This window comes from Balaenoptera borealis (genome assembly GCF_965194805.1).
Source record: "Balaenoptera borealis genome assembly, chromosome: 13".
NCBI classification, from domain to species: Eukaryota; Metazoa; Chordata; class Mammalia; order Artiodactyla; family Balaenopteridae; genus Balaenoptera; species Balaenoptera borealis.
The window spans coordinates 96,235,426-96,262,663 of NC_138870.1; the positions used below are offsets into that span (position 1 = coordinate 96,235,426).

Here is a 27,238-nt window from a genome sequence, read left to right on the forward strand (position 1 = left end):
TTGCAGCGAGCAGGGCTACTCTTCATTGCGGTGCGCGGACTTCTCATTGCAGTGGCTCCTCTTGTTGTGGAGCACAGCCTCTAGGCACGTAGGCTTCAGTAGTTGCAGCACGCAGGCTCAGTAGTTGTGGTGCACGGGCTTAGCTGCTCCACGGCACGTGGGATCTTCCTGGATCAGGGCTCAAACCCGTGTCCCCTGCCTTGGCAGGCGGATTCTTAACCACTGTGCCACCAGGGAAGCCCCACCCACTCATTATTTAAATTAATAAAATAACCGCACAGAGCACAGAGAAAAGAGTAGTTTCAAGTTACTTCTGGGCACTATACTCTGACAGTATTTCCTTAGATACATTCTAAGGGGGAAAAAAAAACCCGTAAAAAACTTTTTACTCCATAGGTATACTTTTTTTGTTGTTGTTTCTTTTTGGCCACAAGGCTTGTGGGATCTTAGTTCCCTGACCAGGAACTGAACCTGGGCCCTCGGCAGTGAGAGCTTGGAGTCCTAACCACTGGACAGCCAGGGTTGTCTGTCAACAGATACCCTATTCCCATCCATAGGTATACTTTTAGTAGTAACATTAAAATTGTAATTTTGAAACTTACGTATATTATAGGATACAGCAAATAAGCACATTAGTATTAATAAGATCTAAGATTTTCACTGCAAAAGATATATAAATTAAAAATTTTTTTGAAAAGATTAACTCCTTGTATTTCCCCTTAGGGCCCACAGTTGGTAGCATCACACTGTTCGATGTCAGACGGGAGGGGCTGGGAATCACCAGCTAGACTGTCACTCTGCTCCACGGCAGGTCTCCCTGTGGTTCACTGCCTACAATGCAGGGCCCTCTGGCATCTCCTGGTGGTTAAGAATAAGGACCCACCTTTGCCTCAGCCTCACACGGAGGGCCAGAAGGAGACCCTTTACCAGGCCTGAGCCAGGCTGTGGGGTCATAGGGTCTTCGAATGCCAGCACTGGAAGGGACCTGAATTATGAGGGTTTTGAGCGATGCCCAGGACTTACAAGCGGTCTCTCAGAGCCCTCCATCCCCTCCCCAGGCTGAGCTCTTGCCTGTGAGTGGAGATCGTGGCAACAGCGGCTTTTGGGTTAACGAATGAGAAGTATGAAAGTAATGTGTGCTGGATAAACATGGACTGCTAGACAAATTCTTGTATAAGCTGGCCAGACAAAGGCAGCCAAGGCTGAGGCCTGTTCCTTTATCAAAGCTTGGCTGAAGGAACTGCCCAGGCTCATCTGTGGCATAGGTGCCATTGGACCCAGGAGAGCTGTGGTCTTGGGCAAGTTATTTTACCTTCACACTGTTTCTTCATCTGAAGGCAGGGAGATTAACACCTAGCTCAGAATTAATGGCTAAGATAACTCAGAATTGTGGATAAGATAACGTGAAGAGCGTTTTGAACTTTCCTATTCAGTGTGGTCCTGGGCTGTGGGCATCACCCGGAACTTGTTCGGATGCAGACTCTCAGGCCCGACTCCAGCCCTCCTGAGTCAGAAGCTGCATTTTAACGAGGTCCCCAGGTGGTTTGTGTGTGGTCTTTGAAGCACAGGGTTAAAACAGTCCCAGGGAGGTACCAAGTACTCTCCGAGTGTCCTCAGCCATCCCTGGCTCCCAGGTCTGCTGGAGAGAAGCCCCCAGAGCAAAGAGGTGGGTGGACCAAGGGCTGCCCATGTCACTTTATCCTTTTCTACTTTATTACTTCAAATTAACAACCACAATAAAGCTCAAAAAAGTCCAATATTTACACAGGAAAAAAGTACAAAATTCCCCCCAAAGTTCTTCAGTATTTTTTTTCAGTTTTTTAAATTACAAAGTAATAAAAAGCTTTGCTCTTTAATTAAAAAAAAAGAAAAAGAAAAAAAAGGGGAAACAGAGGTAAATAAATTAGGAAATACACACACGGAAAAAAACAAACAAAAATAAAGTAAAAACGAGTGTTAACTAGGCAGGATGGATAAATCCAGTGCCCAGGCCTGACCCCAGGTGAGTGTCAGGACCAGGGAATTAATTTATAACCCAGGAGCCAGATGCCTTCTGGAAGTAGTCTCCACGGATTCTGCCCTAAGACCAGAAAAGGGGGACCACAGGCTGATGACAGTCTCAGGGGTCGGTGGTGTCAAAGACCCTCTGTGCCCTTCTTGAGGGGCATGGAGGTCACTGCCCACCCCCATGTCCTTGTCAGGGGGATGAGAACACAAAGTCGGCCTGGCAGGTGGGCGGGACACCTGCTGTCCTGGGAGATACAGGTCAGATACATACACACACGTCCACAAGGACTCCTGGCCCCCCTGCCTCACCACCCCCTCCTCAAGGTCTCTGTGGACAGGCAAAGAAGGGACCCAAACGCTGAGGGGGGGCACTGGCAAAAGCCCAACACAGAAAGTCGGCGGCCGTCATCTCACGGGGGTGGGGCTGCACACGTCTCCCGTGGTCCCAAGGCTCATGGACACCCAGTGGGACCTGCCTCTGACCAACCAATCCATTCCCCCAGCTCCTCAGGCCACCTCCTGAGGGCCCGTGAGGACCTGCTGCAACTCCAGTGCAGAAGTGTCCCCCTCCCAGCCATGTCAGGCGGCGGCCGTGGCGTCCGCCAAGTGTAGCCTGATGTCTGGGAGCGTTTGGCAGCCTGAAGGCTGTGGGCAGCGGGAAGTGTGAAGGGACGAGGATCCTCTATGCCGAGGGCATCCCATCTTCTTGCCATTGGCAAAAAAAGAAAAAAAGAAAAAAAGAAAAAAAAAAGAATCGAAATAGAATCCATCGTTGGTTTTGTGCTGGGTTTTTTTTCTCTTTTTGTTCGAGTGGTTTTTTTTTCCCCATCTTTTTGTTGTTTTTTTAAAAGAAAATACAGTGAAGACACTAGAAAGGGGGAGAGAGAAGACAGATCAGGTGCACATCTGCCTCTGGCTACCCGTCTGCCAGCGGCCTTCAGCTCCTGTCTTCCTGCCCCCGAGGCTTTGAGCTGGTCCCTCTCTGGGGCACACAGTAGGTGCTCCATTTTCACAGAAAAGACACAGAACCTCTCTCCCTCTTTTTGGTGAGCAGCCACCCCCCAGCCACACATCTGTCTCACCCTGCCACGGATGGACTGGTTCCTGGGCCTGAGGTCTGACGAAGGTAAACCCCGATTTATGCCCCAGAGCTACCTGTGGAATACATTTCCACAAAGCAGATCGTACTCAGGATGTTCTGGTGTGAGGTCAAGCCTGTGAAATGTAAGCTGCTGCCAGCCATGTACATATTCCCCAGGGAGCTCCGACATCCCCCTGCATACCGCCAAAGGAGCCCCAGGCGGGTTCCCAAGCGGGACCCAAGTGCAGAGCTGCGACACCCCACCTCTAGGCCTCAGGCAGCCACAAGTTCCATGGAGGCTCACACTAGCCAGAGGGCCTCTCCTGGGCTTGTGGAGGCCACCAAGGGCCTTCTTTGACGGCAGATAAACTCCTAAGTACAGGGCCCTGTCTTATGTGCTCTGCATGAATGAAGCATTTAACAGCCCAGAGGCTGAGACAAGGCTAAAGCCCTGGGGAAGATCGGGGTGTGGGGCCCCGGGCTCAGTCCCTACTACCAACCTTCCAGAATAGTTAAGGCAAAGCGGGGACGGAGGACTGCCCCAGGCAAGAGGGAATTTTCCAGCAGAAGTTAGCTGGCGTGGGCCGGGCCCGCTCAGAGCACACACACCGGGCTCCTCCAGGGGGCCGTGGGTGTTTCCAGACCCGACGGGGCTACGTCTGCAGCAGACATCGGCTCACCTAAGCAAATACTGGTCCGATGGTGGTTCCTCCTCACTTCCCGAGGTGGTCAAATGGCACGCTTGTCTTTGGGAAGGGAGGCAGAAAGGTGGGAGGGGTGAGCTGCTGGCCCCGGCACTTCGGCAAGTCTCTCCCCACCGTGGAGCCCCACCCCCAACCCAAGCCCCTCAAGCCAAGGGCAGGGGTACGTGACCTCAAGGAGCCAGCATGTCTCTGTTTTGTAAGACAAGAACCCTGCCCCCAGCGGCAAAACAGCTGCTCAAGGCCACACGTGAACGGAGCCGCTGGACTCCCAGCTCGTGGCCTGTCCTGCTGAGACTCCTCCAACATAGGCAGGAGGCCCAGAGCAGGTCTCCTGCCCACCTCTGCCAGACCCCTTCCCTGGGCAGCCCCGGATTCTCCCTTCCCAACTTTCCTAGCCCAAACATGGCCCCTAAGTGGGGCCAGCCGACAGGGTCCACCCATCCCTCCATCCTGTGCTGACTGGGACGGCGGGGGCTCGCTGATGGCAGGGACCACGAGCCCCTCCTCTGTGAGCGCCCCGCCGCCCACGCAGGCTGGGCCCCTGGCAGAGGGCTGGGTTCCAGCTCTGTCGCCTGCTGGGGCGGTTACTTCTCCTGGCTCGGCTGTGAGGCACAGAAGGGCTGGAGTGAGGGCAGCTCACCTGTGAGGCTGAAATCCGGGAGACCTCTTGCCGCCCAGTGAGGTCGGAGGATGAGACGTTGGCGGGCGCGCCCCTGTGTAGCCTCATGCTCACCTTCCTCTCTCTGTCGACCCGGGAGATCGCTCTGGGGGAAGTATTGCCTGGAGGGCGAAGCGGGGGCAAGCTGCCCTCAGCACCTGGGGCCCTGGCCGCCCCGCGCCCCCCTCGGGCCCCGCGCGCTGCCCAAGTTATCTGCTCACCAGCTTGCTGGATGCGGGAGGCAGGGGTGGAAGCTACAGGCTCGGCCGCACTGCGGAGCCGACTGGCGGTGGCCCCAGTGGGCGGGCCAGGGGGCAGGGCCCGGGTCGCGGACCCCCGGAGCTGCCCCATCCTCTCCTCACGCTCGTGCTCTCGCCGCTCCCGGTCCACGTCCTCGGGGTTCCGGGCTGCACCCTGTGGGTGTGAGATGAGACCTGGTCAGCCCTGCGAGGTCAGCGTGCTCCGGGATCTGGCACTCCCTCAGCACTCCCTCGGGGTCAGAGCAGGGGGAGGCAGGCCAGGTGGGCGTCTTGGGGAAGTGGCATCTCAGAAACCCTCTGGTCCAACCTCCTCCCCACAAAGCAGGAAGCCCAAGAGACCTGGAAATGACCCAGGATCACACCGCACAGAGAAACAAAGCCACACAACTGCCCGGAAGGAGGAAGCTGGACCCGAGGGGCAGAGGGAGGTCGCATGCCCCAGGACAACCAAGGGTACTCTGTGGCCCTGCCAACCTGGGTCCCCTCCGTGTACAGAGGGCCCCCAGCTCCTCAAGGTTTCCAAATACAGCAGGGCAAGTGTTCAGAGGCCCAGAGAGAGAGTTACAAGGCTAGCTGAAGGCGGGGCCAGGACTCAAACCAGGCTTCCCAGTGCCTAGCCAGGGAATCTTTTCAAAGGGCTGTTCTTCCCCTGCCCCTGGACCTGGCAATGGCTTCTGGCAGGTGCTGTGGGGACCACAACCAAGAGGCCCGGGGGACCCACACAGATGCTGCCTGCCCCGGGAAGGGAGCTGGAGAAGGAATGGGCTAGATGCCCCATGGAAGAAAAAGAGGCCCAGCAGGCAGGCTGTGGCAGAAGGGGTGCGTGAGCCCCTGGGGGCTCTGCCTTCCAGCCACTGCCACCCCCAGTGCAGGAAGAAAGGAGGAAGGCCCAGAGAGGAGTGCGGCATGGGAGCGGCGCCTGGCCGCGTTACCTAGTTGGTCCTGGGGTCGTCCACAGGGAAGGGCGGGGGCTGGCATGAGGGGGGCCGCATCTGTGAAGGAGAGAGCTGCAGGCTGAGTTGGGGGCCTGCTAATGGGCCACGGGGTGCGGGTTCCTGCAACTCCCTCTCTCCCCGAGAACTGGCGGAGAAGGCCCTGCTGTCCTTGGGAGACGGGGTGGGGGTGGCCCTTGACTTTAAGCAATTCCGGGAGATAGCGGCTGGGGATCAGAATGATCCCTGAATCCTACTGAAGAACCAAGGCCCAGAGAGGCCTCAGGACCCTCCTGGGGCCACACAGCTCAGAGCAGAGCTGGGGTGTGAACCCAGGCTTCTGCCACCCAGTCCCGCTCTGCTCTCCGCACCCCCAGAGGACTTAGCAGAACATTCTAGGGATGCACATTCCCAGTCCTCCCACCCACAAGCCTGTCCAGGCAGGCCTGGAAGCACCAGGGCACCATCTCCCGACCTCCAGTCCTCACCCCGGGTTCCCACCCACTCAATTACAGATTGGCAAAGAGAATGACTCAGCCAGAAGCACAGCAAAGCCTATGATATGAGCTGCAGCACCCACTCATTAAACATCCCATGGGCAGAGGGCACATCAACCCTACAAGGCAGGTATGAACTCACTCCCTGGTTGGAGAAACTGAGGCTCAGTGAAGCCAAGTGATTCACTCAGAGGTGCACAGCCCAGGGGCCAAGGCTGAGCGGAGGGCTGGAGCCCCTGCCCTTTGTGACCTCAGGAGGCTCAGGCCAACGGCAGGCTCAGGCCTGCGGCAGGCTGAGGTGAGCTACTCTCCCCGTTTCCAACCAACCCAAGCGATGCCTCAAGAAACGCACACCAGGGAGGTCTCTTGGCTTTTATTTGCCCATGTGAAAACACAAAAAGATCAACAGCAAAGTCACACAAGTATTCATCAGTGTTGTATGCACCCCTGTCCTTGGCTGTGTCAAGTTTCCACCTGGCCAGCTAGTTGGACCTCAGAACACAGTGGCTCTGTGTGCTGAGAACAACATCCCAGGCTCCAGGTATCCGGGGATTCCAGGGCCCGGATGTCGAACGATACGAGGTGGCCACTCCAAGGAGGGAAGTTCTCAGTCAAGGGCAGGATCCTTCCCATGGAAGAGTCTGCGGCCCACGGCGTCCAGCATGGTGTCCAGTCTGCTGGTAGGTGCTGATGAAGGTTTCTTGCAGGGGGGAAGGGGTGATGTGGGAGGGGCTTGGTCTCGAGGTGAAAGTGCGGAAGGTCTCCATCGTGTGTCTGCAGATACTTCTGCCAGGGGCAGCGGGAGGCGGTTGAGCTCACTACAGTGGTGATGTGGTCAAAGGTGCCCAATTATCCAGTATGATGGCCCTCAAGTCAGAGATCGGGGCAGGATAAGGCTGTTGGCACCTTTGCTCAGCTTCTGAGTCCAGGGTCTGTCTCTAAGGGAATCCCAAGAAGGGGTCAGGGTGCCAGCAATGGGTGGAGAGCGTGCTCCCGGCCTGGCTTGAGGCGAGATCTTGTCGGCTGGATGGTCCCATGAGAAGCTCTGTGAGGAGCCATCTGGAGTAGCAGGTCCCACAGAACTTTCTGTGATGATGGATATGTTCACATCCACCTTGCTGAGTAGGGCAGCCACTAGCCAGCCACTTGTGGCTCCTGAGAACTTTAAATGTGCCAAATGCAACTGAGGAAGTACGTTTTCAGCTTTAATTAATTTTAATTAAAAATTAGCCACACGTAGCCAGTGGCTACCACATTGGAGGGCACAGGCCTAGACAATGCAAAATCCATTCCTGGAGCTATACAGAGAAAAAAGGGCCAAACTCAGCCCAGAACCAGACTCAGGAATGACTTTCTACATGGATGAGCGGGTGCCCAGTGCCCTGAGCAGTGCCCTGGGGCAAGAAGAGCTGGCCCCGGGCCCTCAGCTGCGCTCCCAGCCAGAAGGTCTGGGGTGAAAGGTGCCCCACTGCCCATCTCTCACCCCTGGGGCCCTTCGGCCTGTGGGACCCCCATCCTCTGCCCCACTCCTTAGGGAACAGTACCAGGCCACTGTTTGAGAGCCAGAGAGAGGAGGGGCACAAGACCAAGTGCCGATCCCAGCGTCCTGGAGAACAAGGCCTCGGGCCTGAGCATCTGGTGGAGCAGGCCGAGGGCACCCACCAAGAGGCACGCCACGATGAAACGCAGTACAGGTAGGGGCATTTAATGAGTTCAGGTTCAATACAGAGGCCACCGACAGGGTCTGGTTGAGGCTGCTCCTGGTGCCCATTGCCACCTGGCTCCTCCAGGGTAGTGAACATCGTCCCTCCTTCAGGCTCTGTTCGTCAGGCAGCCGATTTGTCCCCAAGAATCTCGGAGCAGGGCCTTCTCCGTCATGCCTCTCCACTGTACTCCCACCATGCCAAGGGATATCTCCTTGGGCCTGGCCCCAATGGGCTCAGGCACACCTGGGGATGTCAGAACTGGGGCCCTGAGGTCCAGACCACAGGCCAGTAGTGTGCGGCGGGCAGCTCCTCCATATCCTCCATGGGCCTACCTGGAGGGTCCTGGGTGCCCAGGGGTGCCGGGCACCTGGAAGGGACAGAGAGAGCACAGCAGGGGCTCAGCCTCTTGTGCTCACCCCGCCAAGTGCTAAGTCTTGGAGAGGCCAGGTCTTGGAGGGTCCTTACCAGTACGTGGGTGGGTACATGGGCCCGGCACAGGCACAGGGGTGGGGCCTGGGCAGTGCAATAGCGTCGCTGTCACGGGGCTGAGCCTGGCTCGAGGAAGCCCCCTTTTCCAGAAGAGATGGGAAACAAGACATAGGATTTCACAGATTCCGGAGCTCTAGGCCTAGCTGACCAACACTTCTCCCCACCCCACCCCCAAGACTCTTGACAGAGAGAGAGAGAGAGAGAGAGAGAGAGAGAGGAGGTGCCTAGCAAGACCCAGGGTCCCATGACCAGGAAGAAGGAAACCACAATGAAGGGGTCCAGGCTGGCCAAGGGGGCCTCAGTGAAGGCCGCCACCTGGGATGTGCAGAGCGACAAGAGCAGGATGGTGGAGGCCACGATCCAGACAGCAGGGCAGCCCCCCAGCGCCATCCGGGCCCCACCCATCAAGGCGCCTAGCACGGACTCGAGGCCCAAACAGGCCCTCTTGGGTCTGGTGGGAGGTGGTGCCCCGCCTGGGCCCCGCTGACCACAGCAGCACGTGCCGTCAGCAGCACGTGAGAAGGGAGGAGCACGGGGCTCCGGGACCCCGGTGAGGTCACTTGCACTGTCCAGCTCATAGCTCCCATCTTCTGGGAGCCCCGCCCGCTACGGGGTCACGTTGGCTTTCCCAGTTCAGTCCCCCCAGCCCGCCTCAGCCTCCAGGTGACTCACGAATTTGAGCATGTTCCAGTCGAAGACATAGTCATAGGAGAAGCCCTGACGGTGGAAGAGGTTGCGGAAGAGCTGGCGCAGGTAGGAGTAGTCGGGCTTGTCGTCGAACCGCAGCGAACGGCAGAAGTTGAGGTATGTTGAGAACTCAGCTGGTGGAGGGGGGACAGAAGGCGCCAGCATGAGGCCCATGCTCCCAGGGCCCCCAAAAGCCGGCGCTGTCCCACCCAGCCACCGTCCCTACAGATACTTCTGATCTAAGAGGGGTCAAGATGAGGTCCAAGAGGCCGTCCCCCCTACAACAATCCGTGAACTTCAGCCTGTCAAAGAGCCCGACGGCAACTCTAAGCCACAGGAGGAAAACTTCCATTTCCTCCTCTGAAAATCAGAGGCAAGAGAGGGCCCTGGTGAGACAATAGGAAATATATATATTGGTTCTGGCCCCCGGGCTCCTAAAGCCTTGTACCTGCCTAGGTGGTCAGAGCATGAGGAGCATCTTTTGCTCTAAGGAGGAGACTCTGGGTGGGCTCCTGGATGCGGGCAGGTCAGCAGAAAGACCAATCCATGATTAGAAGCTTGGAATTTCCAGCCCCCGGCCCTACCCACTTCTCTAGAGAAGGGAGAGGGGCTGGAAATGGAGTTAATGATCACCCGTGCCGACATTATGAAGCCTCCACAAATATCCCAATAGCATGGGGTTTGGAGAGCTTCCCAGTTGGCGAACTCATCCACATCCGGAGGGTGACACACCCCAACTCCACGCAGATAGAAGCTCCTGCTTTCGGGACCCTCCCAAACCTCAGCCTATGTATCTCTTCAACTGGCTGTTCATCTGTATCCTTTACCACATCCTTTAATAAACTGGTAAACATAAGGAAGTACTTCCCTGACTTTTGTGAGCCAAATTAATCAAACCCAAGGAGGGAGTCACGGGAACCTCAGATTTATTTATAGCCAATCAGTCAGACGCACAGGTGGCAACCTGGACTCGTGACTGGCATCTGAAGTGTGGTGAGAACAGCCTTGTGGGACTGAGCCCTTACCCTGTGGGATCTGACACTACCTCCAGGGAGATAGTGCCGGAACTGAGTTAAACTCTAGGACACCCGGCTGGTGTCAGAGCATTGCTTGGTGAGAGGAAAAAAACCCCAGACCTCTGGTGACCAGAAGTGTCAGAAGTGAAGTGTTCCGTGAGAGTAGTGAAGGAGACTCCCAGGAAGAGGAAGGTCTGGAGTTTTTCCTGACATTCAGCCCTTACGAGGTGAGGCCGGAGTGTGGGTTGGGGACACTCGGTATTTACCAGCCAGGCCTCCTAGCTGTGCCTGAACAGTGGCAGAGCCTGTGATTGATGTTCTGGTGCCAGGCAGTGGTAGCCCAGGACAGGCTCTGTGTGGTCTCGTCTGCCCCTCAGAAAGGGCCTCAGGGGTCCCAGGCTAACCACCTGCCCCACTGGGCTACTCACAGGGGTAGCCTTTGCAGAGGACCTCAATGGGCGTCGACATCTTCTTCTCGCTGATCCGCTCGTACTTCTGGCGCTTGGTGGCTGCTTTGAGGCCCTGCCAGGGCAGGGAGCCCAGGTTGAAGTACATGAGCACATAGCCCAGACTCTCCAGGTCATCTCGACGGCTTTGCTCTGCAGAGTCAAGGACGAGGTGAGGGGCAGGGTCCACTTGGGCTCCCGGCTGATGGGAGCCAGGACCCCTTTCTCCAAGGCATGCTCCTCGATTGAGGGGAACAACCCCCCCTGTGCACCCAGCACGAGCCCCCCCTTGTCACATGCTGGCTTGCTGCAGCCCCACTACAAACAGGCACTGTTATCACCCCCTTCTACAGAGAAGGGGCCTGAGGCTGAGCTTTTCCAACACAACCTAGGCCTAGTTTTTCCAGCTCAGGCTCTTATTCATTCAGCAACTATGCAGTAGGCACCCCGGGGCCTCCTTGCCTGGCCCACCCTGCGGATAAGGCTCAAGCAGTGGCATCAGACAGGGCTGGGGTCAGATCTGACTTTGGCACTTGCTAAGCTGTATGACCTTAAGCAACCTGTGTCACACGGTGAGCCAGCATTTCCCATCTGTAAAAATGGGGAAACAGGGTTTCCCTGGTGGCGCAGTGGTTAAGAATCTGCCTGCCAATGCAGGGGACAGGGGTTCGAGCCCTGGTCCAGGAAGATCCCACATGCCGCGAAGCAACTAAGCCCTTGTGCCACAACTACTGAGCCTGCGCTCTACAGCCTGCGAGCCACAACTACTGAGCCCTCATGCCACAGCTACTGAAGCCCGCGCGCCTAGAGCCCATGCTCTGCAACAAGAGAAGCCACCGCAATGAGAAGCCTGCGCACTGCAACGAAGAGTAGTCCCCGCTCGCTGCAACTAGAGAAGGGCTGTGTGCAGCAACAAAGACCCAAGGCAGCCAAAAGTAAATAAATAAAATAAATAAATTTATTAAAAAAAAAAAAAAAAAATGGGCAAACAGCCTCGCGCACCAAGGCTGCTGCGGGGATGAGTAAGGCACAAGAGGGCGGGTGCTCGGCACCCCACAGCTCTTCTTGTGAAAGAGAAGACCTGCCTGTGCGGCCAGCCAGGGAAGTAAACCCAGGCTGCAGAAGGAAAGCCAGAGTCCTGGCCAGCAGCCCATGGGTGTACCCTGCTCCTGGGCCTCGCTCACTCACCGATGCCCAGGTGGGTGTTGATGGAGGCGTAGCGGGCTGTGCCAGTCAGGTTCTTGTTTTCCCGGTAGGGGATGTGCTGGTGGGTGCGGGCGTCCCGGTACTTCTTGGCCAGGCCGAAGTCAATGATGTACACCAGGTTGCCCTTCTTCCCCAGCCCCATGAGGAAGTTGTCGGGCTTGACGTCCCGGTGTATGAAGTTCTTGGAGTGGATGTACTCGATGCGGCTGATCTGGGGGAGGGGAGAGCAAGTCGTTCAGCACATGTTCCACAGAGGGGCTGGGGCCGTACAGATGCAAAAAACACATCCGTGGTCCCTGCCACGGGTGGGGGGGGGGGCCAGATCAGTCTGCAATCACCATGTATGATGATTTCAAGGGTCAGGTCACGGAAGGCTTCCTGGAGGAAGTGACAGTAAAGAGGAACTCTGAAGGAAGAGTTCATCAAGTTCGCTGTGACAAAGGAAAGAGAGCAAGGCAGGAAAGCGAATGGCAAGATCTAGAAATGAAGCCCAGAAAGGCATTCAGGCCTCACCTGCCTGGCTCTACACCCACAGAGGACATGAGAGGCCCTCAAGGGACCAAAGAGGCATTTCGAAGGCTGTTCTGGAAACCAGACTGGGGGGAACAGGAGCACCAGTGAACCCTAAATTTGGCAGGGGTGACAGAGATGGAGCACACAGACAGGATCTGTCCCCTGGCTTCCAGAGGACACCAAAGTAAGGTGGACACACAGGCCCTTGTCTTCCTTTAAACAATACGTTAGAAACTTAAATTAACATATATGCACACAATAGGTCCTCTGGCAGGTTGGTCCCCTCCCTGGGCCTCAGGCTTCTGAGTATTTCCTAAACCCTTTTTGAGTCTCCCGTCCTATGAGAATCTGACCACCCTCCTCTGCACACACACATCTAGCCTAAAACTGGAGGATGTTTGCAGACGTTCTGGAGGGCAGCCACAGCTACAGACCCCTATGTAACAAGATCTGCATGTATCATTCCAGGGCTAGAATTCTATGCTTTTTTAATTTTCTTTTTCTAAAATTTTCCTCCCTTGAACTTATAAAGGGATTGAGGACCTAAGCATTGCTTGTCCGTGGGCTCCTGCTCTGGTCCAGGCACCATGTGGCATCCCAGGTGACCGCACAACAACCCAGCAAAGGGAAGACGCTCCTGAGGAGACTGAAGCCCCCCAGCTCACCTGCAGTCACCCCACAGGGACAGGACCCAGGTCTGTGTGACCACAGGCTTTACACTCACCTGAGGGCAGAGTCCCAGGCCTTCCCCGGAAGCCCAACCGAGCAGGGCTGGAGTGGAAACTGGGAGCCTGCATTTTAATACCCCTTCCTTACCTACCCCCCAACCATGACTGATGGTCAAGGTCCCCTGGTCCTGGTCCAGGAACCAGGCCTGTCCTACGTCGCTGTCACTGCCTCCTGCTCCAGCATCCTCCAGCTGGGTACCCAGTGCCCACTGGCACGACGGGGCAGAGGAGGTTGGAAGGAAAGCTGGGAGCCCAGTCCCCAGCCCGAGTGGGTAGGTGGGGGGCTCACCATCTGGTCGGCCAGGAGCAGCACCGTCTTGAGGCTGAACTTGCGGGAGCAGAAGTTGAAGAGGTCCTCGAGGCTGGGCCCCAGCAGCTCCATGACCATCACGTTGTAGTCACCCTCGGCTCCGCACCACTTGATGGACGGGATTCCCACTGTGGGGGACGCAGGGCTGTCAGGGGCAGTCACTCCCCACCCCGCCCAGCCCCAGGGCCCCTCCCACGTGCACAAGCACATGGCACATGCGCAGAGCTCCTCAGGCTCCCGCCCCCCTCCAGCCCCCTCTAGCCCTCACCTCCCCCCTGCATCATCTTGTAGAACTTGCTCTCGATGTGCAGCTGGGGGTGCTTCGTTTTCACACACTCAAGCTTGATGGCAACTTCTTCACCAGAGGCGATGTTGGCACCTGCCAGGGGCAAGGGACCGGGGTCACACTCAGCTGGGCAGGCAGCACCAGTCCAGGAGCAACTAAGTGTCTGCCCCCGAGCAGCTCAGCACCCCTTGGGGGAGGCTGTGCAGAGGGCCCGGCACTGTATCCAAGGGAAGCGGAGGGACTGTGGGACACAGAGCAGGCAGCCGACCCAGCCTGGGTGGGAGGGGCGAGCCAGAGCTGCAGCTCGTGCCAGGGGAAGGAGGTGAGGGCTGGGGACCATTCAGAGAACCGGAGACTGGGGCAGCAGGAAGGCTGGATGCGAGGGGGGTCAGGGCACAGCCGAAAAACGCTCACAGACCAGTAAGGGGAACTTCATCCTGGAGCGTGGGAGCTACTGAGGACTCCCAAGCCGAAGAGAGGTGAGGTCAGTGGGGTGTGGGGCTCAGGAGGAGAGAAGGGAGGGGGGCAAGGCTGTCTCAAGAAAGACCCAAATCCCCGCTGCACCTGGCCTCAGTTTCCCCAGCTACAGTAATGGGTGGGCTGACTTGGAGGGCTGGGGGCTAGGCTGAGAGGCGGCTCCTTCTTGGGGCCAAGCGGGACTGTAGCTGCCACAACTAAATGGTGTAGTCTTCACACACAGACAACAGAGAAAGTCCGGAGGAGGGCACACGACTGGAAGAACTGAGGACAGGCAGGATAAAGCCGGCACCTCAAATCAGGGGACGAGATGGGGCTATGCAACAAACGTCCTTGGAATAACTGGCATCTGAGAAAAGACAGCACAGCTCACAGCACGTACCGGAAGTCCGAAGTGGAGCAAAATATAGTACGGGGGAAAAAATCGGAGTGTAAGTTGGCTCAACCACTTTGGAAACCAGGTTGGCCTCTACCTGGTAAAGCTGAACACACACAAACCCTTGGCCAAGCCAGTCCACTCCCAAGTGTATGCCCTTCAGAACCGTGAGCACTGGGAGGACACGAAAGGACCTGCACAGCAACAAAGACCACAAAGCCCAGCACCAGAAGGATGGCTACAGGGTGGTGCAAGCGCCCCGGGGATGCCACAGGCAGTGGAAGGCATACACGACGGCTAAGCGGCTGGCTCTCGGCATCTGAACCCTGAGTGCGGGGAGCAAGGAGCAGCACCGTTCACAAGAGCCGGAAGGTGGAGACACCTGAATGTCCATCAGAAGAGGCGTGGATAGCCACTCTGCCTGTCCCTGAGAAGGAACGGGGCTCTGACACACGCTGTGACATCAGTGAACCTTAAAAACACTATGCTCAGTGAATAAGCCACACACCAAAGGGCAAATAAATACTGTCTGATTCCATTATATGAAATGTCCAGAACAGATGAATCCATGGAGACAAAGAGTAGACTGGTGGTTGCCACAGGCTGGGGGCAGGGAGAAATAGGATGGGCCTGCTTAATAGGTGCAGGGTTTTCTTCTGGGTGATGAAAATGTCTTGGAACTAGATAGGGATGGTGGTCGCACAACACTGGGGCTGTACTAAATACCACTAACTTGTGTACTTTTAAAATGGTTAGGGCTTCCCTGGTGGCGCAGTGGTTGAGAATCTGCCTGCCAATGCAGGGGACACGGGTTCGAGCCCTGGTCTGGGAAGATCCCATATGCCGCGGAGCAACTAGGCCCGTGAGCCACAATTGCTGAGCCTGCGCGTCTGGAGCCTGTGCTCCACAGCAAGAGAGGCCAAGATAATGAGAGGCCCACGCACCGCCATGAAGAGTGGCCCCCACTTGCCGCAACTAGAGAAAGCCCTCGCACAGAAACGAAGACCCAACACAGCCAAAAATAAATAAATTAATTAATTAAATAAAATGGTTAATTTTATGTTGTGTGAATTTCACCTCAGTTTAAGGAAATAAAAAAAAGAGGAAGGAAGAGACAGAAGGATGCAAGCACAGTTCTAATTGTCTCAATTTCAAAACACATAACACTGAAATATATATAGTTTAGGGATATAAACATGCGATAAAACTAACAGAAGAGAATAACTTAAAATGTCAAGATAGTGGTTACCTCTGTGTGGGGGAAGCAGAGGGCGGGGCGGGGTGGGGTACTGGGGCCTTCAAGGTGACAGGCATGTCCCCCTCCAACTGGGTGTTGGGAAGGATGCCTTATACCATGCACATGTTTTATACATTTAATAAAAAAGTAAAACAATGAGATGTTAGAAGAAAGGAGCACTGCCTTTTAATTTGGGGGTAGGCAAGGCTTTTTATCCTGACTTAAAATCCAGAAGCCATTAAAGAAAAACAAAAGGCTCCCTTCCCTCCTCCAAAAAAGGAATCACTCTCCACGGCAAAAACACCAGAAACAAAGTCCTAAGAAATAGTGCACACTCTTATCAATAGCAAAGAGCTAACATCACACTAATATATAATGAGCGCCTACAAAGCAGTAGGAAAAGGACCAATGACTCCATAGGAAGTAGGGTAAAGGATTCAAACACACACTTCACAGAGAAAGAAAGAAATCATTAGTATAAAAATGGCTTACTCAGGGACTTCCCTGGTTGTCTAGTGGGTAAGACTGAGTTCCCAATGCAGGCGGCCCGGTTTCGATCCTGGTTGGGGAACCAGGTCCTGCAGGCATGCTGCAACTAAGGATCTTGAGTACCGCAACCAAGACCCAGAGCAGCCACAATAAATGAATAAATAAATATTAAAAGACCATGTCCACCCAAGCTAGCCTGCGCTCTCGGTGGGAGGGGTCACTCCTCCCCAGCGGTCCCCGAGTGAACTGGGGAAGCCTGGCTGCAAGGCCACTTGGCTCCCTCCAGCTCCCACTCAGGGGACTTTACTCGATACCCTCGCACGGTGCAAAATAAGGCCTGGATGAGGCTGTCCACTTAGGCTGTTTGCAACAGTAAAAGCTTGGAAACAACCCAAATGTCCAGCAGCGGGGACTGGTTAAATAAAGAAAGGCCCATCCATAAAACGGAAAACAGTGGAGAAAGAATGAGGAAGCTCTCTCGGTGCAGAAGTGGAAAGATCTCAAAGATACAGGAAGTGAAAAAGCAAAGTACAGAACAGTATGTATTATATGCTCTCCTTTCAGTGGTTAAAGAAAAAAAAAAAAAAGTGGGGAAACTATGTATCTGTGTTTGTTTGTATCAACATAAAGAAACACTCAAAAGGAACATGAGAAACCAGTCAAGACTAGGCAGGGTTGGATCAGGGCTGGATTAGGGCAGGAGGGGAAAAGGGCATTTCTCTGATACCATGTTACGTCTTGTCATTTTTTTCAACACCTTTGTTGAGATATAATTCACATTCTACACAATTACTTCTTTAAAGTGTACAATTCAGTGGTTTTCAGTATATTCACAAGGTCATGTAACCAACACCACAATCAATTTTAGAACACTTTCACCATCCCCAAAATACCTGCATCTCTTAGTGGTCGCTCCTCATCTCCCCCAACGCCCCAGCTCTAGGCAACCACTAATCCACTTTCTGTCTCCATGGACGTGCCTACTCCTGATATTTCATATAAATAGAATCATAGATATGTGATCTTTTGTGACTGGCTTCTTTCACTTAGCATGTTGTTGTGTTTTGGTTTTTGGTTTTGTGTTTTCATTTCTGAACCACTTAAAACTTAAAAGAAAAAAAAAAGTGGATTCCCAAATCCAGTGAGCAATGGGGAGAAAGTGCTTTGCAAACTGTAAAGTGCTTTTGACATGTCAACACTCATCACTGGGGAGAGCCTCACACGTTTCCAGGTGACAGTGAGGATGGGGGTGGGGGGGGGAGCTGGGGCTCACTGCAGTCCACTGGCCATGCAGTGGGAGGAAAGGCTGCAAGGGCTCCTGCTGTGTGAGCAGGACCATCCCAGACTGTGGTCACAGCACGTGCAAAGGCCCAACAGGAGTGGGCGCAGTGAACGCTGGGTGGTCTGGTGCAGCTGGAGCTCGAGGTGGCTGAAGAAGACAGTGGAAGAGGTGAGTCAGGGGGAGATGGGAAGGGGCTCAAATGCCAAGCTACGATCCTGGTCATCAGCCTGCGACTCCGGGGGCCAGGCATCGATGCCTTATTACAGGGCACTGCCGACTCTCTGCTCTGGGGCAGCCCTGTGCACCGCAGGGTGTTTACCAGCATCCCTGACTCTACCCACTAGCTGCCAGCAGCACACCCCCACGCTGAGGTGAAACAACCAACAATGTCTCCAGACCTTGCCAAACGTCCCCTGTGAGACAAAATCTGGCCTCCCTCCCCTTGTTGAGACCCACTGGTGTATTAGAAAGGACCGGAGAGGACTTGAGGTGGGGGGGGGGGGACCTGGAAGGAGGCTGCTGCAATTGTCCAGACGATGGCGGCCCCGTCCAGGAAGGGGGAAGAGACCAAGCGACACTGGATGACGCAGGGCCTTCAGCACTTATGACTCAGCAGATTGTGCAGGGAGCAGAGGTGCCGGGAGAACGCCCCTCCCCGAAATGGGGAGGTGGAGGGAAAGAGCCCTTTGTCCCCTTGAGCTCTTACACCATCCTGCCAGTACTACTGTTTGTATCATATGAGGAAACGGAGACACCAAAGGTCAATGACCAAATGCCACACAACCTCCCTGAACAGGGACCTAAGCTGTTAGGCAAAGGCTTCTGACCCCAACCGACTGCTGGAAAGCTGTCAGAGCTGCCTACGGGTCCCACCACCACCAGACCCCTGCACTGCCTCTGAACTCTACCAGGAAGCTGCCAGTCTTCTCTCTGACCTCCCTCACTTCTCACAACCACTGACCTGAGGCTCAGAGAGGATACGTAACTGGCCTGAGGTCACACAGAACTGGCTAGGGCAGAGCCAGGATCTGAAACTTAGTCTCTAGAGCCCCTGCTTTTTTCTCTACTCCAATTCCCTAGCATCTCATTCATTCAATCACCAGACACATATTGAGCCCTGGGCCACCTGAGGCAGCCCTGCCCTGGAGGAGCTCAGCTCACCTTCCGTGGGAACAACAAAGGATAACTCTGATTAAGTGAAAAGTGCCAGGCAAGGTGGCAGAGGTGGCCCCTAGGAGAACGAGCAGCCCTGTGGGGGGACGAGCCAGTGTGGAAAACAATCTTGGACGTAGAGAAGGGCTCGGACCTGGCCAGTCCTAGAGAGTCTGGGACCTTGGCAAGTTCTAGGTGGGGAGGGGGATGATCAAGCTCAAGTGGGGGCTCACTCAGACACTCACAGACAGGTACAGTCAGGGACTGGGCCGGACTGAAGGTGGGAAGTACCCACACCATCACCCGCTGGGGTACACCGTTCCCTCCCCCATCTGGAACTGAGGACCAGAGACTAAGAGGTCTAGAGAGCTCCTGAGGCACATGGCCAGAGGTTCGTAGAGTGGGTGGCACAGGCTCGGCCACTTCCGGACCCCATGCAGCCAAGGTGAGGCGCTACCAGAGCTGGCCCCGCATGATGCCGAGGGGAGAGGGAGGAGAGGCTGGAAGAGGAGTATAGGCCTTGCGGCCACATCCACAAATGTGCTCGCCTTCAGTAGATCCTGGAAAGCAGGGCCTGGAGGCCGCGCCCAGCCCCACCTGCAGAGGCCATCTGGAGTCAGGCCCTGGCACTGGCACCAGTGACAAGAATGTGGCCAGAGCTTCGAACAAAGGGAGCCAGTGAGGCCAGCCAGGGAGGCCCTACAATCACTACCATCCCCACACCAGCGAGAGGGGCCCAGGAGGAGCTGGCAGGACACTGCATCAGGCCAGGGTCCCCGAGGCCTGTGCAGCCAGCGAAGGCTGGACAGTCAGCAGAGAACCAGCTCCCTACCCCCCACTCAGGCCCAAAAGGACCCAGCTCCTGACAGTAGCAAATCCTAACCAAGACTGAGGGTTGGGGGACACAACATAAAAGCACCACTGCAGGGCCGAGCATGTGCAGAGTTTTTGCATGCTGTGATCTCACTACTTCTCACCACCCTGGAGGCCTCACAACTCCATTTTACAGATGGGGAAGCCAAGGCTGGCAGAGGTCATCACTTGCTCAAGGGCATACAGTGAGGAAAAGAAACGCCAGTACCTAAACCCTGGTAGAATTTACTCCAAAGCCTGTACAAAGAGGAGTAAACCCGGACTTAGTTTTTAAAATGAACTAGATGGGGGCTTCCCTGGTGGCGCAGTGGTTAAGAATCCGCCTGCCAATGTAGGGGACACGGGTTCGAGCCCTGGTCCGGGAAGACCCCACACGCCACAGAGCAACTAAGCCCATGCGCCACAGCTACTAAGCCTGCGCTCTAGAGCCCGCATGCCACAACTACTGAAGCCTGTGCGCCTAGAGCCCGTGCTCTGCAACAAGAGAAGCCACCACAATGAGAAGCCCGCGCACCTCAACGAAGAGCAGCCCCTGCTCACCGCAACTAGTGAAAGCACGCGCGCAGCAATGAAGACCCAACGCAGCCAAAAATAAATAAATAAATATATTTTTTTAAAAAATGAACTAGATGATTACTGGATAAACAGGAAGTACTACCCCCAGCAAGGTCCCACCACATGGTCCAGGGACAATGACTTTCTGAATGACCTTGGGTTGCCCCTCCATCTATGGGCCTCAGTTTCCCTTCTGCAAAGAGAAGGCCTGGGGCTGGGTGTTGTCTAGGAGCAGGTATGCATCAGCCAAAAGCTGCCTCTCCCTGACCTTTGCCCTCAAGCCAGTGGCTCCAGGCTTCAGTCCTGAGCCCAAAGCCTCCATGATAAGAGGGTCTTTTATACCCACCCCAATTTCACAAACAGTAAGGAGATGGGCACCCCCTTTTACAGATGAGAATGCTGAGGCTCAGAGAGAGAAAGTGACTTATCCCAGGTCACACAGCACATGAGAAATAGACTGGGGACCTGAACTTGCCCCCATATCCCCACCTTCTTCTCTCCTGCCATAAGTGAGGCCGCTTCACAGGCCTCTGCACGTCACAGCCCCCATTTCCTCATTCGTTCATTTGAAAGGCCTTCACTGAGCCCCCACGTGCTGGGTGCTGGGGCGAGAAGGTGGACACAACCCAACGCCTCCCCGCCTCCCCCCCAGAGGAGCTCAGAGTCACAGAGCAAACCTTTCAAACAGCTCCAGCCTGCACTGTTCCTTCCCTCTGTTCTGAGCTCTGCAGTGCTTACAGGAGGGTGATCTACTAGGTGTCTGACAATGACCTGCACACCTGGCTGGTACTTTACAGTTTACAAGATGCTTTCCCACGCGCCCATTTCACTTGTGCCTCATGAAAGTCCTTAGTCGGCCACGCATCAGTATCACACAAACTTCGCCAACCGCACAGAGCCAGGTCTGATGGCTCTCTCCCACCTTTTGTCCTCTACACTCTCACTCCTGTGGAGGGCTGTGGGTAGAAAGTTTGCCTTTTCTAGTTTTTTTGTTTGTTTGTTTTCTTTTCTTTTTTGGCCACGCCACACGGCTTGCGGGATCTTAGTTCCCCGACCAGGGATCAAACCCACACCCTTGGCAGTGAAAGTGCGGAGTCCTAACGACTGGACCACCAGGGAATTCCCTGTCTTTTCTAGTTTTGGAGAGAAGCCTCGGTGGCCAACTTGATCGTGCTGCCCGTCTCAATGTGTGGAGCAGGGACACAGCTCGGCACCATCTCTAGAGGCTGTTGTGAGGGAAGACCGCATTCGAACAGGGCCCAGCCCAGCCTAAGTACTGTCCAGAGAATGTGGGCATACATGTCCCCCTCCCCTCTGATGGGGAAGGGGCAGCTCACTGAGAAGCAGATTTCATACCCTAAGAGGGCAGGGACCCAGATCGCTGAGTAAGAGAAACCCCCCGAGTTCTGAAGCAACAAGCACAGCACACTGACCTGTCAGTTTCCTCTGCCCAGGACAGAACTGACTTACTGTTCTTTTCCCAGGAGGGAAACAGAGGCACAGATGCTTCCAAGGGCACAGGGACAGGAACGGGGAGAAACCCCAGGGGCTGCCACCTTGCTCTAACAACTCCAATTCACGATTACCAACACAGTCTCTCCCCTCCAGACCAACAGCTGCCAAGGAAGGGCCGCGTCCCCTGACTGTGCCCCGCACCCCCAGGGCAATTGAGAAAGGGGCATTCTCCTGGGTCAAGGACAGGGGTGAGATAGTGATTTGTTTAATCAACAACATGAGAGCAAACTCAGACTTTCAACAGGAAGCACATCCAGGGAGAGAGATCCTAAAAGCTAAGACCGCCCCCCGCCCTGGCCCTGAGGTTACGGGGGAGACTGCGTCATTCCGAAGCCTTCCTGGGCTGAATTCCAAGAGGCCAGACCGCAGGGAGGGGGCCTAGCTGGGAGCAATCAGCTTGCTCAAGCCTCTTCTGTCCACCAGCATCCTTCCCCCAGGAGACAAGAGACAGGGGTGTTAACCCAGACTGGGTTTTCCCACGCCCAGCTGGAGACCCAGCTCATCTGCAGCTAGAAACCAGAGTTAAAAATACCCTCCTTTGCCCGGACTGCAGCAAGTGGGAACCCCATCCTGCCCTGACTGAGGAGCCCCTCGACCTGCCTCACCCCCAGCCTGCTGCTTCCCTCCCCACCTGGGATGGCTCTGGGGACAAAATGACCAAAACACGCCACCAGAGCCACGTTCTGACTCCAGAGCATGAAATGTTGGCATCTTTCCTCCTAGTCCCCAGGGCTGTCCCAGGGGCTCCAGAGCCACTGAGCTGGAGCCAGAAACACTCACCTAGGTAGATATCTCCAAAGGACCCGCTCCCGATCTTCCGGCCCAGGCGGTACTTGTTCCCCACACGTAGCTCCATGGTTCACTCTTGCTGCAAAAGTAAGCAGAAACACAGGGTCAGAGAAGAGGGGAGCTGGGAAGGGGGCCTAGCCCCCCGAGCCCACTCCTCCCCCACCAAAGGTCAGGCAAAGCCACGAGAAACTTGGGACACCACCATCCTCCCTCCCACCAGCCAGGAAGGGATTTGGCTTTGCTTTGCCTAAGAGCAACCAGGTGTCAGGTAGCCCAACAGCCTCCACCTGTGGTGAGGCTATTAGAACAGGTGTCAGTGTAGCCAGGCAGAAGAGGGACTAGAGACAAGGCCCAGGAGGAAAGAGCAAAGCAAGCATCTCCTCGGGGGATACTCAATCAGGGACCCTCCGCTAGGAGCCTCTCAGGGGCAGGCCAGTCACAATGGGCAAAGACTCTGAAAGGAAAATCAAGGACAAAGGGGGTGATGGGGAGGTGGGATGCAGGAGCTGATCACCCTGGGGGTGCGGCCATGGCAACCACCAGCAAATTGCAACCTCCAGGGATAGGAGGACAGCTTGAACTGTCCCCAAAGGAGTTCCTCAGCCCCATCAGGACTGACAGGATCCCCGTGCCCCCATCCTTACCCCAGGCCTCCAGCTTCCAGCACCAAGAATTGGAGGCCAGGTCTCCACAGCCTGGGCTGGTCTTCCCAGAGGCAGACCTTGCAAGTCTGCAGTGTGCCCTGCCAGAGGTCTCCTCCCCAACTCACGGGGAAGGCAAGAAAGGGGCCCCCAGAACACCCACCTTCTGGTCCTCTCCCTCTCAACACCAAAAACCCCACAAAGGACTCTCTGCAAGGATCTCTTTGGATGAACAGTTTGGGGCTGGTTTTCTTCAAGATTAGGAGGGTCTCCTAAGAGGGCCCTGCAGAGCAACTGAGGGGACCAAAGCCAGGTTTTGAGCTGAAGGACCAGCTTCTGTGGTGTGGGAGGAGGTCTGGGGGGAAAGCGCTGATCTGAGCACTTCCCTCCTTCCTGTGTCCCACCCTGGGTGTCCAAGCTCACGGAACATCAGGGGCCACCCTGGTAGGGATGCCTCTGCTCTGGCCTGGGGCAAAGGTCTGGGCAGCAGAGGAGGAAATTCAAAGGCCAGGAGGAGGTGGTTTTTGCTCTGGGGGATGGGGAGGCTTGGCCAATGAAATAAGGAGAGGGATGGGGGATACCTAAGATCTCAGAGGGTCTACGAGAGGGCAAGTGCAGAAAACTATAAAGAAGTGCCGCTCCCTGCAGACAGGGAACTGAGGCCCAGGGAGGACACGCCACCTGCTCCCCACCCCACCCCAGCAGCAAGTTACTGACAGTTTCCTCCCCTAAGACCCAGACAGGGTTCCTGCTGCCCTACCTGGCAGCCTCCACCCTCTCAAACAGGACCTATTTCATGCCAGGGCCAAGAGGCAAACAAAACAGGAAGATGGAAAAGCAGCTGTGTGCGGCACAGAGGCTCAGACCCTTCCCCATGCCAAGTACTACCCCAAAAGCCAGACCCACCCGGGAGGGGAGACGGGAGAGCTCTATTCCACAGTTGGTCAGGCTGGAGCTCTCCACCCCAGCGGAGGCAAGGAGCCAATAGCTCCTGCCCAGGAGAGACATCCAGCCCCAGCACTAGTTCCCAGGGAGCCGCCACTAGCCCTTCACCAATGGTCACAAGGAAGGAGCTCCACCCCGCGCCAGCCAAACTCTGGGCTCTCCACCAAGGGCCTCTGCCCACACGCCCGGCCAGTCCCAGCGGAGGTGCCAGGGCTGCCAGCAGAACACGCTCCACAGATGCGGGAAACTCACATGCCACACACCTCACATACACACCGTCCTGTGTGTACACTCCAAAGGAAGAAAGAAACGCAGACATACACTGTGAGCCCTGCTTGGGGAAGGGGGTGGGGGGCGGGCGGGTGTGTACACACACAACAACCCCCCCACCCCCAGTCCGTCTTCCGCCAATGCCAATTCAGAGACCACACACGGCAGCCGGGAAAGCCGCAGGTTAGGAAAGGAACATAAATACACCCGCATCCTATATTACATAAATACCCACGCCGGGTTATATAAATACCCGTGCCCTCCGTCTGGGTGTCTTACATAAATACACTGCACATGACCCCCCCAGCCCCTCCCCACTCACCGGGCTGTCGGCAGAGAAGGGCAGAGAAGAGAGGGTGCAAACAATCAGCCCTGCAGGCAACCACCACTTTTCTGGGCTACCACCCAGACCCGCCAGCGTTCCTCCTACACCCGGGGGGCCAGGGCCCCAAAGAGAGCCTAGACTGTCCCAGCACCGTCTCCCCAAAAGCCTCCCAGAGGAGAGGAGAGAGGCTCGAGTCAGGAATGGAAGAGGCCTTCCAGTTCTTTGCTGCTTCTCTCCTTTGGGGGGCGGGGTGGGGGGTTGGCGTTGGAATAAACGAACAACAACAAAAAAAAAAGCGGACATGAAGATTCCGGAGTTTCAACTGGTTAAAAAAAATTAGACAAACTATCAAGCAGAACGGCACATGGGCAGTTTTCTTACTCCCTGCCCAGCCCCCTCCCCTGCCAGGGCCCTTGTCCCTGGACCATTAAAATAAAAAGTGGAGGGACATCCCAGATACCCAGGCAAAGGAGCCCCAAACAGGCATTTATTGGGTGCAACTTAAGACACTCAGGATCCCCTTCCCCTGTTCCCAAATCTTTCTCCCTGACGAAGGCTGATGCAAAAAGAAAATATGCAAGAAAACTAAGGGAAAAAGTTGGGGAGGGGGCTCACCCCACTTTGAGTTTGGGCGTGAAGAGCTTGGGAATCCTCTCTCTAAGGACACCCGGGCACAAACATAGTTTTATGTTCCACAGAGACTTGCAAAACATGGATTTCTCACACGCAGAAACGGGAGAATCCGATCTGATAAATAACCCCCACCCCTTTCTTTCTCTCCACAAAGGAAAACAGAATCGGTGGCTGGGTGACCACACACCCCATCACCCCAGGGCCCCCAAGCGTCCCCAGCCAACATGCGGGAGCAGCCTTGCTGACCCCCAGGTCTGGAGCACCCAGGCCAGAAGCGAAGGGGTTGGGGGCTCTGCTAATGCTCTGGTGAACCCTACCGAAGCCCAGGGTTTGGGAGAGAATTTCGAATCAACAGTATCGGGTGCCCCCCAGCACCCCAGTCCCGGACCCCCTCCCTCAGCGTCCCCAAATCGCAGCCCGGGGTGGCCGCCCCGGCCGGCTGGGGCCTTGAACGGTCCAGCTGGGGGAGGGGGAAGCGGGCCGGACTGGGGTGGCCTCCCCCGGGCAAGCCTGCAAAATAATAGTCACCCTCCTCCTCCTCGTCCCCAGTCGCGCCTTTGTCCTCGCCGGGCCGAGCGGGCGGCGCCCGGGCAGCCCCCCCATATCCGAGTGCGAACGCGCGTGTGTCCGCCCTCTCCTCCCCTCCCTCTCGCGCAAAAACAAAGAGGCGGAAGGAGCCCCGTTTCCCCCCAGGTTTGCGCCCCTCCGCGGGCCCGCGGCCCCCCAATATTTACCCCGCCGGGAAGGCGCCGGTGCCGGGCCGCTGCTCGGGGAGCTGCCGCGGGCGGGGGCGGCCCGCCTGGGCGGATGCCGGAGGATTCGCAGAGCCGCCCGGCGCGCCAGCCTCTCCCGGCCCAGCCGCCGCCACCGCCGCCGCCGCCGCCGCGCTCCGCTCCGCTCGTCCCGGCCGGGCTCAGGCTCTGGGATCTCAGCGCAGCCGCCGCCGCCTCCCTCCTCCCGGCCCTCCTGCCCGACCGCCCCCGCCGCCGGCTCGCGCGCTCCCGCCCGGCGCGCGCCCGCCGGCTCCCATTGAGCCCCGGGCCCGCCCGCTGATGTCATCCCCGGCCAGCCGCCGCCGCCTTGGAGGATTTAAAGTGCCCGCGCCCTCCGCTCCCGGGGACGCTGGGGCGCCCCGGAGCCAGGAAACACGGCCCCCCAGGCTCGCGAGGAGCACCTGGCAGGAACGGGGCCTTACGTTTGGGGCCGAGGAGCGCACACAGACACTGACAGCCTGATCCAGTGGGGGCACAGGTGGAAAAACCTGGGAGGGGGTGGGGAGGAGGAGGGCACAAAAAGCTGGGTTCTTCTAGACCCAAACACTCCTCTCCCCTCTGCCCGGTTCTCTCTCCTCTCACACCCTAGTAGTGGGCCCCTCTGAAGGCCGGTGTTTGCAAAAGGAGAATGTTTACAGATTTGGGGGTCTCACTCCGCCTCCGGGCTCTGAGTGCTGCAGAGCACACAGACCAGGTTGACTCAGAGGCCAGCGATTTGACCGGACAGCAAGAGACGGAGGGATATTGACAAACGGCCCAGAGAGGTAGCTGGGGCTATGCTGCGCTCTCCCCCCATGGAAAAATCAAATGCAAAGACCTTTTTCTTCTCCCTTCTCCCTCTTCCGGCAGCTCAAACTGATGGGCACAGAGCTGACCTCAAAGCCAATCCTGTCCTCACTCGTTTAATGAGGGACCCCACGCACTGCCGTGGAGCCAACACTTGAGCGAGGGTCCCCCAAGTGGTGCACATTTAGCCGAGTCCCCTCCCAGCTCTGGGCTGCGGTTTCCTTATCTGCAAATCGGGAAGGAGCACCCGTCCCTCCCCAGGTCACTGAGAATTAATTAAGGCTTCCTACTGGCTTCCAGAGCAGGCGATGAAAGATTCCAGGGCAGTTATTAAAATGATATTTACACTGTACCATGCAAAGCTCCCAATTATGACACACATCCGTTCACGCACACAGCTGTGGCTGTGGACACACAAAATGCTGGAGGGCGCTGCATCCCGTCCCAGAAGCACGGTTCCTGGGAAGAGTCACTTCAAGAACAATCACACCTTCCTTCGAGCCTGAGGGACTTAGTCACACACTCTCCAAACTGTCAGGAGCCCCACAGACTGGGTTCTTCTTTCAGAGCCCAGGAAACTGCAGCCCAGAGATG

The 27,238-nt window shown here is 56.2% G+C and overlaps 1 protein-coding gene and 1 long non-coding RNA gene across 7 annotated transcripts; one reads left to right on the forward strand and one right to left on the reverse strand.

The window, feature by feature from the left end:
• Positions 1 to 1,691: 1,691 nt before the first annotated feature.
• On the reverse strand, positions 1,692 to 26,099 carry LOC309610218 (casein kinase I). 6 transcript variants are annotated; one of them, XM_082352782.1, is made up of 11 exons: positions 25,820 to 26,097; positions 22,263 to 22,350; positions 13,509 to 13,619; positions 13,220 to 13,368; positions 11,672 to 11,900; positions 10,466 to 10,636; positions 9,007 to 9,155; positions 4,672 to 4,864; positions 4,433 to 4,572; positions 3,769 to 3,834; positions 1,692 to 2,712 (listed from the first exon to the last, which is right to left on the reverse strand). In XM_082352782.1, the coding sequence occupies exons 2-10, from the start codon at positions 22,336 to 22,338 to the stop codon at positions 3,802 to 3,804; spliced, it is 1,251 nt and encodes a 416-aa protein (XP_082208908.1). In that variant the 5' UTR covers positions 22,339 to 22,350; positions 25,820 to 26,097; the 3' UTR covers positions 1,692 to 2,712; positions 3,769 to 3,801. The 6 variants fall into 6 exon arrangements, with proteins under 6 accessions (XP_082208908.1, XP_082208907.1, XP_082208910.1 ...); XM_082352781.1 differs by having other exon boundaries at positions 1,692 to 2,875; XM_082352784.1 differs by lacking the exon at positions 10,466 to 10,636 and having other exon boundaries at positions 1,692 to 2,875; positions 25,820 to 26,099.
• On the forward strand, positions 9,171 to 20,033 carry LOC309610252. Its single transcript, XR_014233803.1, has 2 exons — positions 9,171 to 10,264; positions 14,227 to 20,033. It is a non-coding gene; the product is annotated as an uncharacterized lncRNA (long non-coding RNA).
• Positions 26,100 to 27,238: the final 1,139 nt, after the last annotated feature.